Source organism: Bactrocera oleae, chromosome X (genome assembly GCF_042242935.1).
Source record: "Bactrocera oleae isolate idBacOlea1 chromosome X, idBacOlea1, whole genome shotgun sequence".
Classification (NCBI taxonomy): Eukaryota; Metazoa; Arthropoda; class Insecta; order Diptera; family Tephritidae; genus Bactrocera; species Bactrocera oleae.
Genome location: NC_091541.1, coordinates 24,336,032 through 24,362,486, shown reverse-complemented (window position 1 = coordinate 24,362,486; position 26,455 = coordinate 24,336,032). Strand labels below are relative to the sequence as shown.

General features: G+C 34.5%; 1 protein-coding gene across 7 annotated transcripts in view; it reads right to left on the bottom strand.

Moving 5' to 3' along the window:
• Nucleotides 1-26,455, bottom strand: part of Asator (tau-tubulin kinase asator) — a 551,150-nt gene that overhangs the window by 296,519 nt on the left and 228,176 nt on the right. For 6 of the 7 annotated variants that reach the window (XM_070112342.1, XM_070112345.1, XM_070112344.1 and 3 more), the window contains one exon: nt 8,303-8,526. In XM_070112342.1, coding sequence (XP_069968443.1) covers nt 8,303-8,526 — 224 coding nt within the window. The remainder of the gene's footprint in view (nt 1-8,302; nt 8,527-26,455) is intronic. The other variant, XM_070112343.1, reaches the window with a different exon arrangement.

Below are 26,455 nucleotides of genomic sequence, written 5' to 3'. Positions count from 1 at the left end.
CGTAATGAAAATTATCCATTTTTAAAGCGAATGATAACTGGCAATGAAAAGTGGGTTTTTTACAACAATATCGAGCGGAAAAGATCGTGGAGCAGGCCAGGTGAACCAGCTCAAACAACATCAGAAGCTGGTATTCATCAAAAGAAGGTATTGTTATCAGTTTGGTGGGATTATAAAGGAATTGTCTATTTTCTACTCTTACCACCCAACCGAACGATCAATTCTGTTGTCTACATTGAACAACTAACGAAATTAAACAATGCGGTTGAAGAAAAGCGGCCCGAATTGATAAATCGAAAAGGTGTTGTATTCCATCATGACAATGCAAGGCCACACACATCTTTGATCACTCGGCAAAAATTATTGGAGCTTGGTTGGGATGTTTTACCACATCCACCATATAGTCCTGACCTTGCACCATCGGATTACTTTTTGTTTCGGTCTTTACAAAACTCCTTGAATAGTAAAATGATGATGATGTCAAATCGTACCTGATTCAGTTTTTTGCTAATAAAAACCAGAAGTTTTATGAAGGTGGCGTTATTATTACTTAGTGGTCAACCCAATATGTTACGTCTATAAACAAATACAATATTATTAACATACCTAAACTACTTTATTTTACAGAATTTGAATTTTATTGTTGCAGTTTTAGTAAAGCCTACTGTGCTGTTGGAGAAGCTACCTCAAAGAGAGAGGAGCATAGCTGCAGCTTCATATTTCGAAATTTTTTTCTAGAACGGATGATAACGTTTTAAAACTAGAGTCGTAATTAAATGACAGCAATCGAGAATATTAAGTAAGATTTCTTACATTTATAGAATAGAACTATATATTTTGAAGGTCTACTTCAATTAATTAATTTAAACGTTGTAAGTTCAATTCATATAAAAACTTGTTCAGTATCCCCCGCTTAATTAACCCTCAGCTAATTGATTTGCTTTCTTATTTGAATCACCTTATCCCGGTTAATTGGTTTCCCGCATAATTGCACAAAAAACTTTCATTAAGAAAATCATCTGGTATTAGCACATATAAATTTCGCACCATTTTTAATAAGCAACAGTTACAGTTGTAGTATCTCAATTGAAAACATATGTTTATTGGTGAAGATATTTTGAAGATATTTTGAGGGTGCCGTTTTAATCCCTGGTGCTGATGTTGAGGAGCAAGAAAAAGAAAATGATCATCCAAGGCCTCCGTCAGCTCTCGATGTTTTAAAATGCATATAAGAACGTCAAACATATTTTTATACAGAAAACAAATTTTTGTATGAATTAGGGAATATAAAAATGCATGTTATTTCTTGTATAACAATATAAAAAAAATTTCTAAATTAACAAAATCGATCGAACAACGATCTCTAAATGTGTGTATGCAAGTGCTGCATTTATACAATAATATGAATATTTTTTGTACCTTAAGTTTATTTTATTTTTAATAACAATGATCTCTAAATATATATGTATGTAGGTGCATTGTCTTGTTTTTGTTCCTTATATTTTTTTCGTTTAAGGTTAAAAATATTATTTAAATGTCATTACTAAAACTAAAAAAACACTTAAAGTTCAGATATTAAATTTTGTTAATTGATTATTTTGTCCAATTAAGCGGGATTCCTGTAAACAAGTATCGGTTGATTGATTTCCTGGTTAATTGAACCAAAAATTCTGCAATTTTCGAAATGCAATTATCCGGGGGATACTGTATAATAATAAATAAAAAGATCAATGACAATAAAAAACCATTGTTTTATTGGACAAAGACAAGGATGGCGATGCTGTTTTGAGTTACTTATTACTAGTCAAAAGCATGGTCCAATAATAGGATAATAATTGTTGGTCTCGTGTAAGTAGAGTATATGGTGGACTAAACGAAGTAGTTTGGTGGGTGGTCTATGTTATGCAGCGTTAGACCAAAGGTAATCATGACATCGCAATGTTAATTAAAGTTTATTTTTTATATGCTTAGACCACTTCAGTTACCTATGTTGGTTACATTGTCACGTGGTCTTTTCCTAGTACGTAATGTGGCCCTGCTTCTCTGCTCGCTTCTGCTCTCTTGTCCAAAAAATTACGTGCCAAAGCAACAACAAAGTTATCGAGTTTAATTCGTACTAAGTTTTGTTTTGCATATTTTAAATCAGTTTAACTATTGTGAATAATTCGAATGACAAATGAAAAAACAAATTTCTTTTTTTCTTGTATTTTCAAAACTTAAGACTTAAAATAAATACACAGCTCTACAAGAAAAAAATTTATATTTTTGGTTGCTCTATATATTTTAGCAAATTTTGATGGTTTTAAGTGTCTAGATTACGAATTTATTCTTTTTTTGTTATTATGATTTCTTTTATTTTGATCATATACCGTCTTTTTAGTAACAAAAATTATTTTTAAAGTCATGATCAAAGTTCTGCACCCCTTTTCCGCGCATACAAACATCACGAGATCACAACTCTCACGCGCTTTACCGAAAATATGCGAAAAATTGTGGTAAGGCTTAATAAAAATCATTGGAGGTATAAAAACCTACCTCTAAATGTCCAGTTTTACTCAATGAAAATATCCCTTTGCGTTTTAAAAGTAGTTTGCATGCCAAAAAAATTTCAAGAAATCACTACATTCCGTCAGTGGAAGTGAAAGGGAGGCTGAAACATCTACGTCAAAGTTATTTTTTCAAAAGAAACTCTGGAATTTTATACGTATTTTAATTACGTCAAATTCAGGAATGATATAGAAATTTATCAAAGCGTTAAACTTAGAAGAATATTGTTTTAATTACATTTGTAGAAAATTTCCGAAGCTTGGTATGGTAATCGAAAGATGGAAAAAGGATCCTTAACAAGTGGTAAAATAGGTGGGGCCCTCTCCCTATAGGAATGTTTCTACTTGTAATACTTTTTAAATTTTATTAACTCTCTTCCCACTTACTGCTTTAATGTTTTTGAAGAATAACACTCTTGCAACATGTTGCTGCAGAGTATAACAGTTTTCTTCACCTAACGGTAGAGTGTATCACCTAAAACTAATTGAGATAGATGTAGTTCTATACGAGTATATATGGTATAAATGAAAACAGAAGAATCTCTTTCTTATAATAGTGTATATTCGTGCCTAATAAAAAATATTATATATCGACTATTACTTATTTTTTAAAAAGCGTGTGTCAAAGAGTGCGGACGTGTTTTTAACTCGCTTCGTTAATGTTTACACAAACTCGACGGAAATCAATTAAACAAGAGGCTCCAGTGATATAAATAAAACCAAAAATCAGTTGATAGGAAATAGAAATCAAAACAAAACATTGTTCAAAAAATTATATAAATAAACAAATATTAAGTGAACAAAAACAAAAACAAAAAAAGTAAGGAAAGGCTAAGTTTGGGTGCATCCGAACATTTTATACCCTTGCAACTTGTAAGGATCAAAGCTCGGGAAATTACTTCAGATGTTGACACAAAAACATACTGTTATCGAGAGTTTCATTTATTTATTTTATTATATGAATTTCAATTATATATCTTACACATTGACCAATATTTTCGGTAAAAAGTCAACTATAGGCACTGGGGTCAACATATTTAGTACCTACGGGCTTGAACAGTTTTTGTTCGATTTAGACAATTTTTGGTCACAAGGTCGCTTACTTTAAACGCATTGTTCACGCAAAGTTTTGCCCCGATACAATCATTGTTGCTTGATTTGCATAGTGGTAAGTGAAAGAATCAGATGAAATTTAAAATGGTGTATATATGGAAAATAGGCGTAGTTGTAATCCGATTTTGCCCATTTGAAATCGGTTAAACAGATCCCAAGATATGGGTTTTCACCTAAAAGTGAGCGATGCCACGCCCACTGTCTAATTTTGAACGCGGTTCCTATAAAGTCATCTCATACCATCCCTGAAGTAAAATTTAATGTCTCTGGCATGTTTAGTGCTTGATTTATCGCGCTTTTAGTATTTTTTAACAGTACCGTTATATGGGGAGTGGGCGGGGTTGTCACCCGATTTCACCCATTTTCACACTGTCGAAAGAGGTTCTAAAAAAATGTGTTCCTATTTGTTATGTTGATGTGATTCTGTGTACCAAATAACAGTCTTGTATCTTATAGTGGAGCTTAGTTATGGCAATTTATTTGTTTTTGAAAGATCTTGATATTCCTATGGTAAGTAAAGAAGTAGACGATAGTAGAAAAAACTACGAATTTACGCTCCATAACCATCCAAATCCATTAGCTAATGTCTTATTACAGTCTAATCAAATCGGCTTAAAAATTAAACATCTACCAGCCTTCTAAAGAGCAAAGTATCACCAAACAGGCTCAACTAAAACCTTGAGCTTGGCTAGTTTTAATTAGATTTAAGATATTATTACTTATTGTTAGGCTTTGAACAAGCAGATGTAATAAATAAAGATATTTTAGCAAAAAAAAATACTTCCTTCTTAAATTAAAATATTTACGAAAATCCCGTATATCTTTTTACCTTGCAAAAGTATAAAATGTTCGATTACACCCGAACTTAGTCTTTACTTGTTTTTTATTATGTTGATATACCATACACGACATGAAGTACGATAAATTTTCAGCCGTATTCATTGTTTACTTTGCCTGTAGCAGCCGCTAAGGTGTATGTTTTTATTAGTTTGGCGATTTTGGTTTGTTAAAAGAAATGGATTCAAGAATTTGCATAATTGTTTTCCGTAAAAAATTACATAAAATGTAACAAAGTGTGTGAAATGTTAATAAAGGCCTGTGGCGAGTCAGGTACTCGGCTTACTTGAATTCATTTTTAGGGCAAAAAATGACTAAATTTCAAAAATTAACCGCTATGTCTACATTATCTTAACAGAACTTGTTTAAATGATCCGAATAGTGTTTGTGCTGCTTGTAGTGACTATGTGTTTAGAAAATGTCGTTTAAATACGGCTGATTCTATAACAAATGCCTATTTGGAAAGCCATTACATGGCTGATATGCGTCGATCTTAAAATGGTAAATTTTATTTTGAGTCAACAAGGAGGATATACCAAATACCCCTGTTTCATGTGCTTACGGGATAGCGGAGCCAAGATAGACCACTGAATTTTGAGAGTGAATTTAGTACCGGGTAGTATGAATGTGATTACTAGCCCCCTAGTAGCCACAAACCGCATTATATTACTTCCATCATATAAAGTTAGGTCTGATAAAAAAGTTTGCAAAAGCTCTAAACAAGGATGGGGATAATTTTAAATACTTCTGCTCAAATATAAACGAGACTGGCTCAATAAAACAAAAACGGTTAATTATTCTTCAATATTTATTTTATTCCCTTCAAAATAGTCACCATTAGAAGCGATACACATATGCCACCTTTTTTTCCAATCTTCATAACACTTCTGGTAGGCCGCTTTAGGTACGGCTTTCAGTACCTTCTTCGAATTCTCTTTTATGACTTCAATCGACTGAAAATGCTTTCCACGAAGCGGCAATTTGAGTTTAGGGAAAAGAAAAAAGTCACACGGTGCCATGTCGGGTGAATACGGTGCTTGCGGAACAATATTTACGTTGTTTTTACAGTTTTGCGTTCCTCTTTTTGAAGAAAATTCAACAATTTTGGAACAAGTCGAGCAGACACACGTCTCATGCCCAAAACATCGTGAATAATGCTATGAGCGGATCCATTTGATATGTTGAGCTCACTAGCTATCTCTCTTTCAGTCACACGACGATTTTCCAACACAATTTTCTTTACTTTTTCGACTTATACCAATCAAAAATACGTTCACGTGATAGGCAAGACTCCCCATATGCCTTCTGCAACATTTTCATTGCGTCCGTCGCACTTATTCCATTGGAATAACAAAATTTCAAACAAATTCTTTGCTCAACGTTAATTTCCATAGTAAAATTCGAAAAACACACTCGAGGTTGACTTGTTTATAGTGCCGTAAAAAAAAAACTATGTGACAGATCGCGCTCAAATTTGACATGTAAACATATAACAGTCCTGCCAACCTAAGCAAAAAAAAGTATGGCCATATGTCATGTCCTTGTCGAGTTATGGATAAAGTCTCGTTTAAACTAAGGCTGGTATTTTTGACGGTCCTTTAATCAGGGAACGAATAAAGGATAAAATTTTTAATGATTGTATGACAGATAAGGAAAAATCTGCATGAATTGAATTTATTTGGGTTGTGCAAAATTTGTTGCAAAATAAAAAGTCTCCATACTACATTCAACACATTCAGCAGCTCATGTTGCACTTTCAAAGACTAGGATATAACATGAGCATCAAGATCACGGTTTCATCGACATTAAATATGCAATCGAGAGGCTTTCTCGAAGTAAACCTGCGTGCGTTTTCTAACCTGTTTTTAATTGGGATTTTTTATAGCGTGGATCTTGTTCTCATTGATTTTAAAACGAGAAACAGAGCTAATTCCTACTTTATACTTAATAGCTCCCTTCAATTGTCGCTGGGTTTTAAATAATTTAAAAGTGCAATTTTTTGCTTTGACGTTAGACTACAATGCAGGTGTATCACACAATCATATGCTTGATAATCGGTTTATTTGTTCGTCATTAAAAACTTAGTGTTTCAGTGTTAGAAAATTTGTTTAAAACCGATTAAAATTTGCACATAGTGATTTCAATTCGGTTGAAAATAAAATAGTTTGCATAAATGCGATATTTGCCTATAACCGGTTTACCTTCAAGCAACCACATTCATAGGAAATAACACTGTTTAATGCGATATTTAATGCAATTAAAAATCATAGAAAAACCAAAACGGTTACTCTTTTGTCTGGAGAAAAGAAGGTACTCCGCTCAATCAAGCTAATGTGGCTGACACTATAAAACATGGTGGCGATCACGCGGTTTGTAGAGAGCAATGACGGCAAATTAAAGTGGTTTGTTTTGTTTTATTGAAGGCATTATGATAAATGAGTTACTTGGACATATTAAAGGAGTACATTCCTTGACAGTTGAACAGTTGACAGTTGAAAAACTACAGTTGCCAACAACGTTTAACTTGACGCACGGCAACGAACCAAAGCATACGGCACTAATCATAAGGAAATGGTTGCTTTATAATGCGAAAAAACTGTTGCCCCAACTTCCCTAGATCTCCGATATCACCTCCATTGAGCATCTGTAGGCGCACATTGAAAAGGGATGGTGAAAACGCGAAATACCCGGCAAAAATGGCTCAAAAGCAGTAATTGAAGTAATCTTGATCAATCTTGATCAACATTCCAAGAAAGTCACAAAAATTCCGGTAGACTCCATGCGGCGACGTTTATAAGCTATATGTCATTATCTGTAATTTGTTTTTCATTGTATTCAGTAATGTATATAATTTTATCATGGAGAGAGCAACAATCAAAATAATCGTTCTCCAATTGAAACTTTAGGTTTCTCTTCTCCGATGAGGCTCACTTTCATCTGAGGGGTGCGGTAAATAAAGAAGACTGTCGATTCTGGCGTGAAAAAAATCCACAAATTAGTCATTAACAACCATTACATTCACCTAAATTGACAGTTTGGTGTGGTTTTTGGTCTGGGGGAATAATCAGTCCGTTCTTCTCTCGAATTAAAGAGCGGTATAGATCGATGATAACCAACTTTTTATGGCCGCAATTAGAAGAAGTTGATCTTGACAACATCTGGTTTCAACAAGACCAAGGGGCTACGTGCCACACAGCACGTGCAACAACCGAATTATTGCGAGAAAAGTTTGGATGATCGATAATTTCAAGAAATTGTGACATGGAATGGCCACCAAGAAGTTGTGATTAACACCACTAGACTACTTCTTGTGAGGTTTTTTGAAGTCATTGGTCTTCAGAAATAAACTAGACTCTTTTCAAGCCCTAAAAGTCAATATTGAACGTGCTCTTCATGACATTTGACTTGATTTAGTGGAATAAGTACTCTAAAATTGGGTTCATCGAATTCGTACCTGCAAAAGAAATCGTGGGGGCCATTTGAACGATGTTAATTTCAGAACTTAATTGGATCGATTGTACTTCACATTAAATAAAACACATTTTAATTTCCTTAATTATTAGTGTGTGTGTGTTTTTTCTTAATCATATCACTCTTATTGGAAACCCCTTTATAATAAAATACGATTTGTATTTTGAACTTTGGTTGAGTTGTACTCAAGTATGTTTAAAAGATTTGCACGCAAACGATACCAGTGTGCTCCCTAATTTTTGGGTCACTGTATGTCTCTTTGCTAATTTCGTATTTATCACGAAGCAATATTATATATATATTAAAATTTTGTGATGTAATAATTTTTATCTTACTCCTTTTGTATTGACCTCTTTGTACGCATATGTTGCTTTCCTTTTAAGGATACGTCCGCACGAAAATCGATTGATTTTGCACAGTCTAAGCCTGGAAGAGCTTCTATGGCACTCACCCTACCTGTATCGACCGATACAGCTTGCTGATTTGTTTCTTTAGTACCTTCGAATAAATTCGATTGGGAATCGGTAACAATTTTCCCGGCTGATCTATGGTCTGGGCTCTGTAAAGATATGTCAAATATATGTTATGAATGTAATTTCAAATATACTTTTAATTGACAACATGAAGATATACAAGATATACATATATAGATATATATATACTCATCAATATAAGTTGGAAATTCATATGAAATAAAGCCTTGGCAATATTTTCAAGTGCCTGCGAAATACACAATAATAAACAGGTACGGAAGGCTTAAGTTCAAGTGAAACCGAACACTTTATGTAACTGATCAAGGTCTAGACCAATTTTAGTCATATTCAGCGCTAAACAGTTTATTTATAAGAAACATTGTTAAAATATTCCACATATTGACCGACATAAATGCTTTAAAGCAAATTGGAGAGTCAATATGGATAAAAGCACTACATCTTCTATATTACAGCTAACACAGACGGATGAACAGACAGTCACCCGGATTTCAACTCGTCTCGTCATTCTGACGTCCGTCCGTTCATTTGCCTGTGAAAGCTGTAACTTGAGTAAAAATTAAGACAACTTGATATTGATAGCTAAAAGAATAAAAAAACAGCAAAGAGCGTAGAATAGTTGGTATACCCCACAGCGCCCTAAGGAAAGCTATGACTATAAAACCCAGTTTTGTTTGTACGAATATACAACGCGTGCATATTAGAAGAGGTGTTCCCCGACAGCTGGAAGATACAGCGTTTGGTTGGTAAAGTGTACGAAAGAATTGTAAGAATACGCTTGGAATCCGGCGGATTATCGGAAAGATGGAAAGGTGGCACAAAAAAGTATTGCACGCTAATTACCCTGGATATAAGAATACGTTTAACTCGGCAAAGTGGGCAAATATAATCAAATCTCTATACGAAATACGCACTCCCCATTATCTCGTAAATATTATAATGATCTATTTTGAAAACCGAAGATTGTTATTCGATACGGACGAGGGCACTGAGAGCTAGACTATCTCGAGTGGAGTACCACAAGGCTCGGTCTTACTATCGATACTTGATGTACGACAGAGTACTAAGAATACATCAACAAAAAAAACGTGGAAACAATAGCATATACGAATGACCTCATAGTGGTAGCAGTGGCTAAACATTTAGATTACACCCGCTCAAATGCAATGATTACATAAATGGTCTGCGCCAATGGTTTACTACCATGAGTTTAGAGCTGGCTGAGCAGAAAACAGAGATCTTGCTCATAAGAACAAGGCAGGTGGAAGAAAGGGTATTACTCACCATAGGGGAGTGCGAGATTACTTCAAAGCCGCAGCTGAAGTATCTCTATCGAGAATGATGGCCAATAGAGGCTGTGTGAGTTCCAGCTGGCAGTTGTTAATAGCAAAAGCAATGCCTTACAATGTGGCAGGAACGATGGCAAACCTTATTTACGATGAACGATGGGCCCACATACTGATACCAGACATTTCGTGGATAAACAGGCATGGGGACATGAATCTCCACCTAACCCAAATACTTCGTGGGCATGAATGCTTTAGAAGGTATCTATTCCAAATTCATCATGACGTTAGTCCGTATTGTCCGACGTGCATAGAAGACTCTGAACACGCAATTTTTAGTGCCCCCGTTTTTTTATTATTTGGGGGAAAAGTTAAAACCTACACTCGGCGGTAGTTTAACAGTGGAAACTTTGACAGCACATATGTGTCAGTCCTCTGTTAAATGGAAAGCTGTCAACGAAGAGTCAGCTCTAATAATGACAAAACTAAGATACTCACAACAGAATAGGAGTCAGTCAGTCCGTACTGTTGAGGAGACTGAAATGTCATTTTCTCTCCCATCAAGTAATACTTAATCCGGTGGTTCAGTGGGAGAAAATATAAGTAATTTTATCGTTCATTTTGTATGGCAGCTATATGCTATAATGATCCGATATCACAGGTTTCGACAAATTAACAGCTTTTTTAGAAGAAAAGGACGTGTGCAAAATTTCATACCGATATCTCAAAAACTAAGGGACTAAATAAACTCAGCTCGTTACGCTGAACACGCTATTTTTTAGAGTCTCCGACGAGTATTTATGGGTGTTACAAACATCATGGCAAACTGAATATACCCTGTTAAGGGTTTAAAAACGCACGAATATAGTTATAGAGCCAATATGTTGGTGATAATTTAACTTAGATGTTTTTTGTGTCATGTATTTAATTTTTGTACTGCGCGTTACTATCGTTAATTATATAACTTGTATGTATCACTGCAACCTGTTTGAATGTTTGTACATAAATTAAATATAAAAACAATTTTGTGGTTTTACTTATATTTTTTTTTTTTAATTTTTGTGTGTTTATAATTTTTTTGTAAACTATACAATCTACATTTTCTTTCGGTAAAGCTCGAAGGACCATGAACGATTAGATAACCAGTTATTGGCGAACACCCACTACCGTGCTTAAAATGTTAATACTTAACTCTGATACCCGAACTTAATGATTTCAATAAAAATGTCCGTTTCCTTTTCTAATCCGTGTAAAATTATTTAGATCTGTTTCACAATTTCATTTAAACCAGTTATATTTTAATTTTAACAAATTAATATAAAAGATGTCGATGAGTGGGGTGGCGAATAAGGTGTAAGAGCGATGGGCCAATCCCATTTCGTTAATTGGTGGTGTGGGGTCTCATCGTGTATGGTGTCATCTTGTGTGGTGTGTAGTATTAGGATGTGTAAATTTTTCTCGGGTCGATTGATGTAATCATGTGCTACAAGGCGTAATATGGTGTTTTTTAGGGAGAGACTGAGCTCATTTAGCTATATCCAAAGTTTTAATATGCCCTAACCTTCTGAAGTTTATGAATGTGTCCATAGATATGCTGTTTTTAACAGTGTGGTTTGTTCTCAATCGCTGACCTTAACGTCCGGATACTGTTTTTATACTATCCCGGACCATTGTTCGAGTCAAACTTTGAGTTCTGCAAAATTTTAATTCAATAGTTCATGCATAATTAGCACTTTGTTATAGAATGTTTTGATACCATAATAGTCACAAATAACGCGTACCGTTTTTGAACTAGCAACTTCATAACTGCAAAAAAAACAGGGAATCGCTTACAACATTTACATATTTAGTAATGATTGTGATGACTCATCTGATGCCAATGAAAGGTTTAGGAAATGTGCACCAGGAATATCTCCTATCCGTACCGCCAGCAGCGGACTTAGGCTCACTACGGCCCTAGGCCAGGTCCCATACGCCGCCCTTTTGATCAACAAAATTCTATAAATTTTGTTTTGAAATATAATTTTTATTTTTTTGAAATATAATAATGATTATAATTATTGTTTAATAAGAATACAAATAAATATTTATTCAACTCTTACAAAACAATAATAACAAGCATCTTTTTCGTGTAGAAATATTAACTATGTCATCGTAATCCATTTCTGGAACTAGTTGAGCTTGAATAGGCCTATATTAGCCCATACTTGCGCGTATACTGAACAATTCGTAGCGGGAATATTCAAAAACATACGTAGAGCAATGTCTGCATTCTGATAAACATCTCAAAGATTTTAAGAATGCAATACTTTGTTCCCTATTTGGCAGGGAATCTTTGAGTTGACATTGTAAATGAATACATTCATTCCTTAATATATAGTTCATAGTTATAAAATCTCGAGTTTCCTCCTGTAAATTCCATCGAAAGAGATCCCTACTTAATGTAAAATATCAGTTCTTGACTATGTTTCCCCGGCATCTTCTGATAGAGGAAAATCTCAAGGCCTTTCGTTCAGATCTGTATCTTGCAATAAAAAAGGATTTGATTGTACTTCTTCGATATCTTGTGCTGAAGAATTGCATAATTACGGCTAGAAAAATTTTTTAACAACTTAAAATAATTTATTCTTAATTAAATTTGAAACAGTATGTTCATAAAAAAAAATATTAACAATGCATCAAAATACTTACGGCAGATGAACCTGATTCACGACTTATCATTACTAATAATTTTGTTGAGTATGTCATAAAATTATGTATTTGTGGGATTTGTTACAGTAAAATTTTTTTTTTGAAGATTCTTCTGCTTTCATTTACATTATTCTGCACCGGTAAGTTTTTTTCGATAGTAACTCACAGTTAATAGAAACAAGTAAGGAAGGACTAAGTTCGGATGTAACCGAACATTTTATACTCTCGCAAAGTCAAATGGTATACTCGTTTGAGATTTCTTTGTGGATTGGCTGATATTTTCGGTAGAAGGTCAACTATGGGCACTGGGGTCCACATATTTAGTACTTAGGGGCTTGAACAGTTTTAGTTTGATTTAGACAATTTTTGGTCACAAGGTGGCATACTTTAAACGTATTATTCACGCAAAGTTTTACTCCGATATAATCATTGTTGCTTGATATGTTTAGTGGAAAGTGAAAGAATCAGATGGAATTTAAAATGGTGTTATATGGGAAGTAGGCGTGGTTGTAGTCCGATTTCGCCCATTTTCGCACTATAATATAGAAATATGAGAAGAATGTTACGTACCGAATTTGGTTGAAATCGGTTAAGCAGATCTCAAGATATGGGTTTTCACCTAAAAGTGGGCTGTGCCACGCCCACTGTCTAATTTTGAACGCGGTTCCTATAAAGTCATACCATACCATTCCAGGGATAAAATTTAATGTCTCTGGCGTGTTTAGTGCTTGATTTATCGCGCTTTTAGTAGTTTTTAACAGTACCGTTATATGGGGAGTGGGCGCAGTTGCCAGCCGATTTCAACTATTTTCACACCGTCAATATAAGTGCTAAAAACATTTGCTTCCAGTGAATTTTGTTATTATAGCATTAGCGGTTTAGAAGATATGCACATTAAATCTATTAGAGGCGGGACCACGCCCACTTAAAAAAACAAATTTAACTGCAGATGCTCCTCCCTAATGTGATCCTGTGTACCAAATAACAGTCTTATATCTTATTGCGCAGCTTAGTTATAGCAATTTATATGTTTTTGATTAATGGCGTTTTGTGGGCGTGGCAGCGGTCCGATTACGCCCATCTGCAATACCAACCGTCTCACGGTACCAAGAAACATGTCTACCAAGTTTCATAAAGATATCTCAATTTTTACTCAAGTTAGAGCTTGCACGGACGGACGGACGGACGGAGGGACAGACAGTCACCCGGATTTCAACTCGTCTCTTCATCCTGATCATTTATATATATACCTATAACCCTATATCTAACTCGATTAGTTTTAGGTGATACAAACAACCGTTAGGTGAACAAAACTATTATACTCTGTAGCAACAGGTACAACAGTACAAAAATAGAATTCAGAGCCTCAAAATTTATAAAAAAAAAGCCTGATTCAATTCTTTTCATGGTACAAATCTCTATAAAAAAACTTTGAGACTACTTTATTGAGAAAAGTGTGCTAAGTTCGATATACGCATAATATGGCGCAAAGCTTCCCATGGTTTTCTTACAATAATACAAGTATTTTCCGGTCAAAATTTTAGTCAGTTTATATCAAGAATTATTTTTCACTTTTTAGTTTGAAGCAGCCTTTTTTTATTTTTTGAAATTATATTCATTATTTAGTCACACGTAGTGTTCTGACTTTCTTTGAAGATCTGTTCGAGCAAATTTGTTATTCAAATGACAAATAGTTGATGCATTTAGCTGCATAGTTTTAGTAACATTTTTTTTTGTTTTTTTTTTTTTTGGTGCCTCTCAAGTTGTTAGTTCTTTTGTCACAGTGCCATTCAGTTTCGGTGCTACTACAGGTGAAGCTAATAACAACGTTATAATTAATTTTAATTTTCCATAGATTCCAATAAAAACATGAGAACTAATTTATAGAATAAAATTTTAGTATATTTTTCCGGGTCTAGAACTTTAACGTTCTGAAAACTATACCACCCCCTAAATCATGTCGCCTTAGGACCAGGCCACACGGGCCTAGGCGGAAATCCATCACTGCATACCATTGCTGCACAGTTGCACACAATTCCTTGTAGCCTCTAGAGCAAAGACCAACAACTAACGACACTGATGAACAAGAAACAGCCAGTTTACCAAATTTGTATGCGATTGGCAATTCCCGGTTTGACATAAAAGTCGCGAACGCACCCAATTATACCAACCCGCCATAAACTATTGAAATATTTTACGGCTCCAACTTTAATTTTTTATTGGTTCCCCCCCCCCCCTGGGAGCGTGAGGCTCATCAATTTCGTCGTACGAAAACGCATTAAATTGATACATAATTCTAAAATGTTCTTATCCAATTCATACACCAAAAATAACTTAACAAACATGACCCATCAAAACAACATGAACTAACAGAACCAAAACAAGCAATTGGTTTAAAAACACCCAAACGGTTTACCTATATCATAAATGCAGAAGACGAAATGCAATGAGCACATAAAAGCACCAAAACTATCTTATAAGCAAGTAAATATATGATGACGAGCACGGATGATAGAACATAATCGAATCGACGATAAGTTGACAGAATCAACTAGTTAGCGAATTCGTACTTACCAAAATTGTTCTAGAGGCGATGTTTTGTTAAAGATCTACTATATCAGGGATGCCGGATTGTGCAGCAGACACAGTTCTATTTAGAGTGTTGCCGTGTAAAGAGCAATTAAGATATAAGTAAGAAGTTGTGAATTCAGATGAGTAGTAAAGCGTTAAGTTGTTTGAATGAGAAATACAAATAAGTGTATATCCATTAAATTTGGACTGTTATTTAACAATCCAGTGATCGAAATCAAGATAGAGGTAGACGATTTATCGAGAAATCCGTTACAATTAGGGTATTCACAAGGTGTCATATTGTCTTATTTTTTATGACTGTCATATCAACACTGTTGTTGTTTCCCATACAAAATTTAAATACGACAAATACAACACGGTGAGGTATGATTTTTGAGTGGTCTATCAGCTGTATCTGTTTACTTTTCTTATTATTAACGTGTAAGTGTCGAAAACTAATAAATGAAATAAATTTCATAAATTTAATTCCATAATATGGAAGAAAGCCATGATATTCAGGTAAATTAAGTTAAAGAAAAGTAAAATATAAAAATATTTTGTTGTTTCTGTGGTTGGAAATGATTTTATTGCAGTGTAAACCAAAACGCCTCCGTTTTAGCATAATGAAAGTTTTGACATAAGGAAGCTTTATTTTTATTTTGGTCACTTTCTTATGGCATTTTTGTTTTCTTAATTTTTCACTACCAGCTGGTGAAGTGTAGAAATTTTACACAATATGATATACAACGATTAAGGGGTGACCACAAGTGTCGTATTTTTTAAGACTAATGAAATACGACATAATACAAAGCTTGTGAATTGCCTAAATATGTATATTTTTGGTAGTATATTTCGCAGAACAGGTATGAAATACCATGTCGGTAATAAATTAAAATTAATAATGAAAATTATAGCTCTGAAATCAACGAAATAATGCAACAAAATGAAAGTTTAATGTAGGACAGTAGAAGGTCAGAAAAGTTAAGACGCACAATTAATTATAAACTATATGGAAAAATTAAGCAATTTTCATTCGCCAAAAGAGACTTTAAAACGTTAAGTACTTCTTAATTTTTTGAGCAATTTTTTTTTCTGATACCATTTTAATTTCTTACACGTCGATTGTCGGTGTTTATATGTATACTTGTATTGGTATGTAGTGCTGTAGACATGGGTATGCAAAAAAAACACAACAAAATGAAAAAAATTTAACCTCATTTACCGTTATACAATATATGTTCGCAATCATTAGTTGCTTGGTTATGAAAGCACTCGTACTTCTATTGCATTATAACCAGAGAATGTAAATGTACGAAAAGGTGCAAATTGAATTTTGTATTTAACAGAAATGAGAATTTATAACAACGTTCTCTGGCAGAAATTCGTATCTACTAACATAAAGAGAAAATTAAATACTTTGAACAAAAAATACAAATGCCACTTCACATATGCGTGAATTTTGTGTGTCATATATACGATTTTTATGATGAAAATTTGATAAAATATGATTTTTTTGCACAAATGCGGCATGGAACAATGCGAAAGATTATGCAAAAAAATATATATATTTTTCTTTTTTAATAATTTTCTAATTTCTACGGTTACAAAATCAATAATTTACTGCTCTATATGTAAGTATGTATGTACAAATATGCGTATGACCTTGCCAAAAAACTAATGCATACACAAATCTACGTATACATATGCGTACAAATGTAAGCATGTGAGCCAATAGAAAAAATACAAACATTGTTGAACAAAAACAACAATGCTCTCAAATATCATGAGCAGCGTCAGAAACCGAAGCCAAATTGACAAATCCTAAATTTTTACAACACAAGAACAACACAAGACGGAATCAGCTGATATGACCTATCTTATGAGATCGCAATATAAATGATCACTCACCACCGCTTCTACAGACCCTACGGTAGGATACCTAGGAGAATTGGATTTTTCCCGTAGGGTTGCCAGTCTCGATATTTTGTAGTAATTAAAAAATAAACTTGAATATATTTGAAATACTCTTAAAATAACTCAAAATCACAGTCGAATACATTTATTTATAATTATGTAGACTATTTTTTATAGTTGGATTTTAGTTTTGAGCTTTTACAGTATAAAAAATTATAACTAAAAAACTAAATGTGTGAAAAATCGTGTATACATATTGAACAATGGAAACATTGGTCAAATGAAAACAAAAGAGAACAACTTATTTCTACGTTTGTACTACGGGCATAACTTTTGACAAATTTGGTTTGATACGGGCTCTAAGTACGGAAGGGTGGAATGTCGGTGACTGTTTCCAGCATCAGCATTATCAACGATAAGCATGTTCAAAGATATTTGAATACCGAGGCCCAGGGAGAGTATTTGGTTGGCAAAGCGTCGAAATAAACATATAGAGAGACACCTGATTGTGATTGAAATGTTGAAGTCGATCAACGTAAGGTAGATGCGAGACATAGAACGGGGGTGAGCAGCACAAAAATTTAGCAGCGTAGAATAATAGTAGTTTCATACATATTTAGAAAGTAGACGTACTCGTATGTCAGGTATATGTTAAGCTTTAAAATCTAAGCACAAAGTTATTAATGAATTTTGCCTTTCTTTGAACAAGAGATACGAAAACTTTTAAACAGAATTCGAAATAATGGATTAATTTTTATAGTATAAATCATTTTCTAAAACTCTGTATTATTAAAAACGATCTTCACAGTTGTGAAAAAAGCCAAAAAAAATTTCCATTAAAGAAGAATAAAAATGCAATAAGCTAAATATTACTAGAAGTTTATTTGCAATAACTTTGTTTAACGAAACGTTTGTGTAAAATATGAGCGAAGAACAATTAAAAAAAATAAAGTAATATTCCACTATTGTAACTATCGTATTATATTACTTTAATTTGATATGATAAATATTTACGCCCTGAACAGGGTATTGTAAGTTTGCTACGATGTTTTTAATATTATATAATATTATAAATCTTTATATGATCAACGTGACGAGCTGAGTTTATTCAGCTTTGTCTGTCTGTGTATGGTATACACGAACTAGTCCATCAATTTTTGAGATATGGATCTAAAATTTTTCGCGCTTCCTTTTCTCCCTAAGAAGCTGTTCATTTGTGGGAACCGCCGATATCGATAAACCAGAGAAATAAGAAGACGAGAAGGTGCAGGTTCGAGAGCGAAAATTTGTAAAATTTCAATCGGAGAGTTCACCTCACACACAGGAAAACTAAATAACATTTCTGGCTTTTATAACAGCGGTGAATCTGTACACGTACATCTCTCTTAACATGCCCAACGGGAATATTGAAATTTGAAATTTATTCATTGACCTATTATTTATTAATATTTTATATATTTTATGCTAATTCATTTTTACTTTATTAAGAGTTATTAGTAATATTTAAGAAGTATTTTGATATATTTCTTAAAATAATTCATGTACTTGACACCGTTATGGAGTCACAGAAGCACAGAATTGTGTTTTGTAGTCGGCATTTTCATATCATGTGTACATGTAAAGTAATATGAAAGACAAATATTTGTAAATTTGACTAAAAACAACATATGTATTGTACATATTCATGCACTGCTTCACAACATTGAAAAGTGCGTGGTCCCGCCCCCTAATAAGTTTAATCTGCATATCTCCTATACCACTGAAGTTATAATAACAAAATTCACTGGGAACAAATGTTTTTAGCATCTCTATCGACGGTGTGAAAATGGGTGAAATCGGGTGACAACCCCGCCCACTCCCCATAGAACGGTACTGTTAAAAACTACTAAAAGCGCGATAAATCAAGCACTAAACAAGCCAGAGACAATAAATTTTATCTCTGGTATGGTATATATGACTTTATAGGAACCACGTTCAAAATTAGATAGTGGGCGTGGCACCGCCGAGTCAGCTTTTTGTTTCATTTTGTTTTATTTTATTCTATTTTCTCTCTTCATTTATCTCATTTACTTCTTTATTCACAGCTGTGTTGCGTGTAGCTTTTTATTTGTTCCAGTGCATTTAAAACTGCTCGTTTTATTGCTTTTTCAAACTGTCTTGGTTTTAAACTTTAATAAAAAATAAATTGCTATTATTTTTGCTTTTGTTCTTAATTGAATTTATTATTATTAACATTTTATTAACACACTAATTTATTCTACATCCATTAAAATTTGTTTTACTTACTCCTTTATTTGATCTTCACTCTTGTTGTTTATTATGTCTTGTAACTTCCCCAATTGTAACATTAAAGGAGAGTCAGATCGCTATGTTTCATGCTGGCTTTGTAATAAGTGTCTCACAATTCCAGAGGCTCCCCCTAATAACTTAGTAACATCTATTAAAAATTTGGTAGTTATTCCACCTAGAAAGTCCATATTTATTTCTAGACTTGCCAAAGATACCTTGGTGGAGGATATTAAGTCTTACATTTTTTCACGTTTAAAAATCGATGATATCAATATCCGTAAATTTAGCTTCAATTATGATAGAAGTATATCATCGTTTAAGATAGACGTATCTCTTGAAACATCCAAAAAGCTCTTAAATAGTTCATTCTGGCCACCTGGGGCTTTCTTACGCGAATTTAAGCCTAAACTTGGAAGTCAAACTGAGGAAAACATTGCTAAATTACCATGAGCAACCACTGATATAGAAAACTGATTGGTAAAAATTCGCTAAGCATTTATTATCAAAATGTTAGAGGTCTTAATACAAAACTAACCGACTTGTATTTAAACAGTTCCAATTTTAATTTCCATATAATTGGATTTACAGAAACATGGTTAAAACCTCACATTTTTGATAATGAGATTTTAAACAGCGAATTTCAAATATAATATTTAGATGTGATCGACTGAACAGAATCGGTGGAGGTGTTCTATTTGCCGTACATTCCTCTATCCTATCTGAAGATGTTCTTGTTCCAGGAACCGACTCATTTGAATTTAAATGTATTAGAGTCTATGTTAATGCAGCATGCTTCTTTAATAAATAGTGCTACTTCGATGGCAAATAATGCAGATTCAATAATCGTATTAGGAGATTTCAATTTACCGTGTGCTTCGTGGAAAGCTTCCGATGACTATATCGTACCGATTTACAATCGGTCATGTTTTCATGAGTTTTTCGAAAAAATGTCCGAGTTGGGTCTGACCCAAATTAATTTGATTCCGAATAAATTTGGTAAATGCTTAGATTTAGTATACGTTGATACCTCTTCAAAGTGTTCCGTTATTCAGAGTAATCCTCTTGTTCTACCAGACCCGTATCATCCTGCTTTGGAAATATCTGTCGAAATCATGAGCAATGTACGCGATAATAATTATCAAACTTCGTACTTCCGTACTCGGTTCAACTTTGCAAAAGCTAATTTTAAAAAGTTAAATACAGAACTTTCTACAATATCATGGCCTAATTATAATGGTGATATTGAATTGAGTGTCTCTCATTTTAATAACATTGTTACGAAATTATTTGATAAGTATGTTCAAATAGTAATTGTTAATAAAAGTAAAAGTTGAAGTCCGTGGTCTTCGAAAGAGTTACATAAATTGAAAAACAGTAAAACTCGAGCCTTTAAACATTTTAAAAACCCGGTTCACTTGTCGACTATTCTCAATATTCTGTATTTCGTCGACAATATTTTGACCTAAACAAAAAATGTTATAATAATTACTTAAATAAAGTAAAAAAGAATGTTGTAAGTAATCCAAAATCGTTTTATGATTTCGTTAACTCCAAACGCAGGATTTCCAAATTTCCGTCCGCGATGAAATACAAATCGTATCACTTCAAGTGACAACGGCATTATATCCAATATGTTTGCAAAATTTATTGTATTAATTCGCCAACAACTTTTTCCTATCAACACCTGCTGTGTCCGAATACTTTAATGCTTCCTGAAAAATTGTGTCAAATATATTTACTTTCCTTTGACAAGGATATTTAAAGCCTCTCTTAAACACGGTATACTTCCTTCAATATGAAAAAAGCCATTTATAATTCCTTTGCATAAAAGTGGATTTAGATCCAACATTTTAAACTATAGGGGTATTGGAAAACTATCAATTATACCTAAACTATTGAAGCTATCAGCACGAACCATATAACTTTTACGATTTCTCCGTTAATTTTGTCATCTCAGCATGGATTTCCTAAAAGAAATTTGACTCTAAAAAATTTGCTTCAATTTGTAAACCATGTACCAATGGGTTTTAGGGAACATAAGCATAAGGATGTTATATACACAGTCTTTAGCAAAGCTTTCGATAAAGTAAATCTCTCGACTCTCATATATATACTTGACGTTCTGGGCTTTTAGCCAAGATTTCTTTAATGGAGATTCTTATCCTTGTAATAGAACACAACGAGTGGTATTTGAGAATACACCTTCAGATACAATTAATGTTTCTTCAGGTGTTCCGCAAGGTAGTCATCTTGGCCCGATTCTGTTCTTGTTATTTATTAACGATACCTCTTCAGTAATTAAATTCCCAAAAATTTGATTATACGGTGACGACGTAAAGCTTTTTAAATCATACACTTCAACTGAGGAAAGGTGTCTGTTGCAAACAGACTTAAACAATATGGTTGCATGGTGTGATAGAAATGATTTGCCATTGAATCTGAATAAATGTAAGACGATGTGCTTTTCCCGTAGATCTGTGCACCCCTCTTCTTATGTAATAAAACACCATATTCTGAAGCAAGTTTTTAACTATGTTGATTTGGGAGTTAATATGGACCCTAAACTTAATTTTTGTCTTCATATTGACACCATGGTCTTGAAAACAAAAGCTGGCCTCAGTTTTTTTAAACGTTGGTCTGAAGAATTTAGAGATTCGTATATTCCTAAAACACTTTATACATTTTTAGTTAGATCTATATTTGAATATGGCTCTGTTGTATGGAACCCTAACTACCAAATCCATTCTGACAAGTTAGAGTCTGTTCAAAAACAATTTTTACTTTTCGCCTCGATTCGCTTTTCGAGGCCTTTTAGACCTTTACTGTTAAAATCCTGTAGCTCAAATTTTGTACTAAACGAGCCATTCCGCCGTATATGTTATTATTTTAATTCTCATTCCAGCACATTTTTCACTCACTTTTCAAAATTAAAAAGTTTTCTCATAATGAATGAAAATGTAACAATTTATTATATTGTAACTATAAATCTTAGCTGTTGAAATTTTTGTTTCTGTAGCTGAGTAGTTTAAGATCTCAACACTTAAAAAACTCTCTTGCCTTTTCTGACTCGGCTAATTCCGCACGTATTCGGATTGTGCCCCTCGCGTCGGTTGGGCGGGAGGAGGATAATCGTTGGGTTATTATTATTATTATTATTATTATTATACATTTCATCTGATTTTTTCACTTTACACTATGCAAATCAAGCAACAAGGATTATATCGGGGTAAAACTTTGCGTAAATAATACTTTTAAAGTATGCCACCTTGTGACCAAAAATTGTCTAAATCGAACCAAACTGTTCAAACCCCCAGGTACTTTTACTGAAAATATCAGTCAATCCACAAAGAAATCTTAATCGAGTATAAAATGTTCGGTTACATCCGGACTTAGCCCTTCCTTACTTATTCTCTTTATGTTAGTAGATACGTATTTCTGCAAGAGAACGTTTTCATAAAGTCTAATTTATGTTAAATAACAGCGAATACTATAGAAAATGGTGAACTCCCTGCTCGAAATTTTTCAGCTCCCATTAGCCGTCCAATCGAGCATCACACAAAATTCAATTTGCACCTTCTCGTCCATTGATGTTCTCTGGGTAAACTATAGCATATGGCTGTCATACAAAGTGAACGACCAAACTCAAAGCTTGGTATGGAAAACTTTATTAATTTGCCTAGGTATCTTCACGAAATTTGGCATCGATTATTGTCCAAGGTATCGCTACAATCTCCGAACAAACTGTTCAAATCGGACAACTATCAAGATAAAGCCATTTATATGCCACTTTGCGCTCTAAAGTACCTGTGAAGGGTATTATCGCAATTTAGAATCTGTGCATCTGAGTTTGCACAATTGTTCAGTTGTAAATATGTACCATCAACTGTGAACATCTTTTTGGGGTTTCTTTCCGGCCCATTTTGCAAACCATTTGTTGGGTTACCTAAAGGTGCCTACAGAGTGGACACTGAAATCCGACCCGAGCGTAAAGCAGATTTTGATCAGCGCTGATCCATTTTGCATAGTGAAGAGTGGATGCGAGATTTAGCGCGGATTTAGATGAGTTAAATGGACAGAGACGTTTAACCAACTAAAACGATGGCTTCGTTAGCGACGTTGATTCAGTCTAAAGTAGTATAAAGCAAATGAGATTGGTTGGACGTCCAGCTTTCACATTGCGTGATATTGAAGGCTTGTTAGCGTAACTTGGTGGTATCGGAAATCCTTTGGTTGAGGAATGGCTAGTTTATTGTGAAGATAAGGCCACAGTGGGGCACTGGGACGATCTGCAGAAATTTATTTATGAGAAGAAGCTACTATAGCGCGGTATCAATATCGGAATGGAATCCGGCGTAAGCGCCCAGTTGAGACCTGTCTTGAATATATACATATATAGCCGAATGGAGATAGGTATAACAATAAAGTTAGACGGCACAAGTCTCTTAGAGTATTTTGTTGAGAGTCCCTGACTCTAGCGCAAAGAAAGCAAATTTATATTAGCCTAGTACGATTGCATAACTCAAAACGCAAATTCTCATATTGGACAAAATACGTTAAGAGCATCAATTGGTTCGGACGTCTTGGAAGATACATAGGTCATGTAGCCAATTTTTGACCGTGTCAGCGTCCGTCGGCATAGATGTTGGTGCGATGAGCCGAAACTTTGTATTGCAGACTGTCCGGCAAAGAATGTATAAACTAAACAGGAAAATCCTCGTAATAATGCTTTAGAATTGGGATATGATCTTCATGCTAGGAGAGGTTTAATTATCCAAGAAACGGCAGCAGTTAAAAGGCATAGGCGACGGCATTCTTAACACCATGCCCAGTTTCAGTCTTTAAATAAACATTAACGGGCGTGAATTAGAAATAACCTTTCACTTTGCCCGTCATTGTAAACAACATTCTGAAGCAGGTTGAAAGAACTCAAAGATTCTTGTTTTTTTTCTGTTTTAAATAGCAAAGAAACGTTTACATTGACTTGTCTCATTTAGGGACTGCCCAGTCAAGAAAAATCAACACCATCATAATCAATTATGTACCAAAACACTACAATCGTCAAGATTAAAACTTGTCTAAGAGATGCTGCTCCTATTTACAAAGGACCATGTCGAAAGTCATACGCTACTAGATGCATCGTTGATAAGCAAATCACCGATGCTCAGGAAGGGTAATATCTAACCCAGCACAACAGATTAAGCATCATCTAGTTCCTTCACACAATAAGTAAAGTGATGGACTACGCTCTATGAGTCATGTACAGATGGGCAATATCCGCCAACCTAGAAGTAAATGCCGATAAGACGGATTTGGTACTATTCACAAGGAAGTACAAAATCCCGCTATGGGAGAGCGAGACTCAAAGGGTTTGAAATAACGATTAAGGATCATATCAAGTACCTGGGAGTAATTTTGGGTGGTACACTGGGGCCTATGACCTGCCCTCATGTCATGCCTCCTGTTTAACCCCACAGCGGCAGTCGAGACCATTTTGCTTAACGGCGCACTGATGTGAGGGACCGCTGTCAGCAAAAGCTCTTACAGAAAGACGATGGAGCGGATATAGCGACTCGCTGCTCTCTGCATAATGGAATCGCTAAGAAGCACTCCAACGGCTGCACGATAAAGGTTACTCAACCTACCACCAGTCGAAATTGCATTAGAAAGTTCTGCAGCAAAATCAGCTGCAAGATTGGCGGCGCTAGGTGAATTCTCCACATTACAGGTGAAGGTGGATAAAATAGCTTCTTGAATACTGCAGTATTTTCCAGACGGAAGTATATGCGGTCAGGAAATCGGCTGAGATAGCCACCAAGGCAGGTAACAACATAAAGAAAATTAATATATATGTACGTCGATAACCAGGCAGCAATTCAGGCAATAATCTTACATCGCATTGTGTCAGACAATGTCCTTAAAAGCAGGGAGGCAGTAAATGTTGTGGCTGCCAGTAAGCGGCTGTATATATACCGGGTTCTGGGTCACAAATGAATTCCGAAAAACGAAATAGCTGATGAGGTTGCCAAAAGTGCCATCCGCTTGGCTACCGAACTTGAACAAGAAATACGGAAGTCACTTAAAACGGTATTCAATGAAATTTCCGCAAGAACTGACAGACAGGTCAAGGCGAGATGGAATGGCTTAAGAACATGCAGGATCGCCAAGATCATGTACAAGGCAGCGGAAATAAAACAGACAGGCTTTTTACTCCCACGATCTCGAAACGACTGCAAGACGGTTGTTGGTCTAATGACAGGTCACAACCTACTGGCATCACATGCGAGGCGGATAGGTATAAGTAACACGATACATATAAGAAGTGCACGGAAGAAGGCATGAGAGACACTTCTTATGCTTCTGTCCAGTATTATATAGTACTCGCCTTAAATATCTAAGAGCTTCGCAGTTCAAGGGACTAGATGAAGTATCAAAACTAGATCTCAAGTCTCTCTTAAAGTTCGCAAAAACCGTTGACATCCTATATGACGCATACTTTAACTCAAATTAAACTGTACCTCCATCTGGCATTACTAAGGACCAGTAGGTCTATGTATGGCAGACATCCGGCCAGTATAACCTAACCTAACCTAATTACATGGAAAACTTAAAAATTTGAAAAAGTTAAGCACCCCAGTAACAAACTACCTAACTTGCAACGCAATTTGACTAAGCATCAGTGAATATATCGAAGTAAAAATCTTGTTCTGGGAACTCTCATCAAATGTTCCAAATCGAAGTAAACCATATAAGGCCCTCATACAAAAAACATAAGGCTAAATGTTTACCGAAAATATCAGTCAGTTTCTAAGATATAATGAAGTGAAGGACACATATTTTCCAGTGAATTACCGCAGCCCCCTATACTACATATACATATGTATGTTATGATTTTTGTACATAGTTTACTTTCTGGAATATATCGTTCAATATGTGAGTTATCTTAAAAGGTACTTGGAAATATATTCTTAAGTACGCTCTTTATATTAATGCTAAAAGTAATTGGAATTAGTCGAAACCTACAGTTAGGCGGAATATACGAAATCTAGTAATTTCAGTTTGATCCATATTTATCAATATCTCAATATATTTTTAGTAAAAGAAGCGATAGATGACATAAAAAGGCATTTTATTTTCCAAATGAGTAATTGTGTGCACGTAACATACTCGTATACGACCAATTTGTATACATACCGACTGCCAAAAAGAGCGAAACATTCCAACAACTCACAACCACCGAAACTCTAAT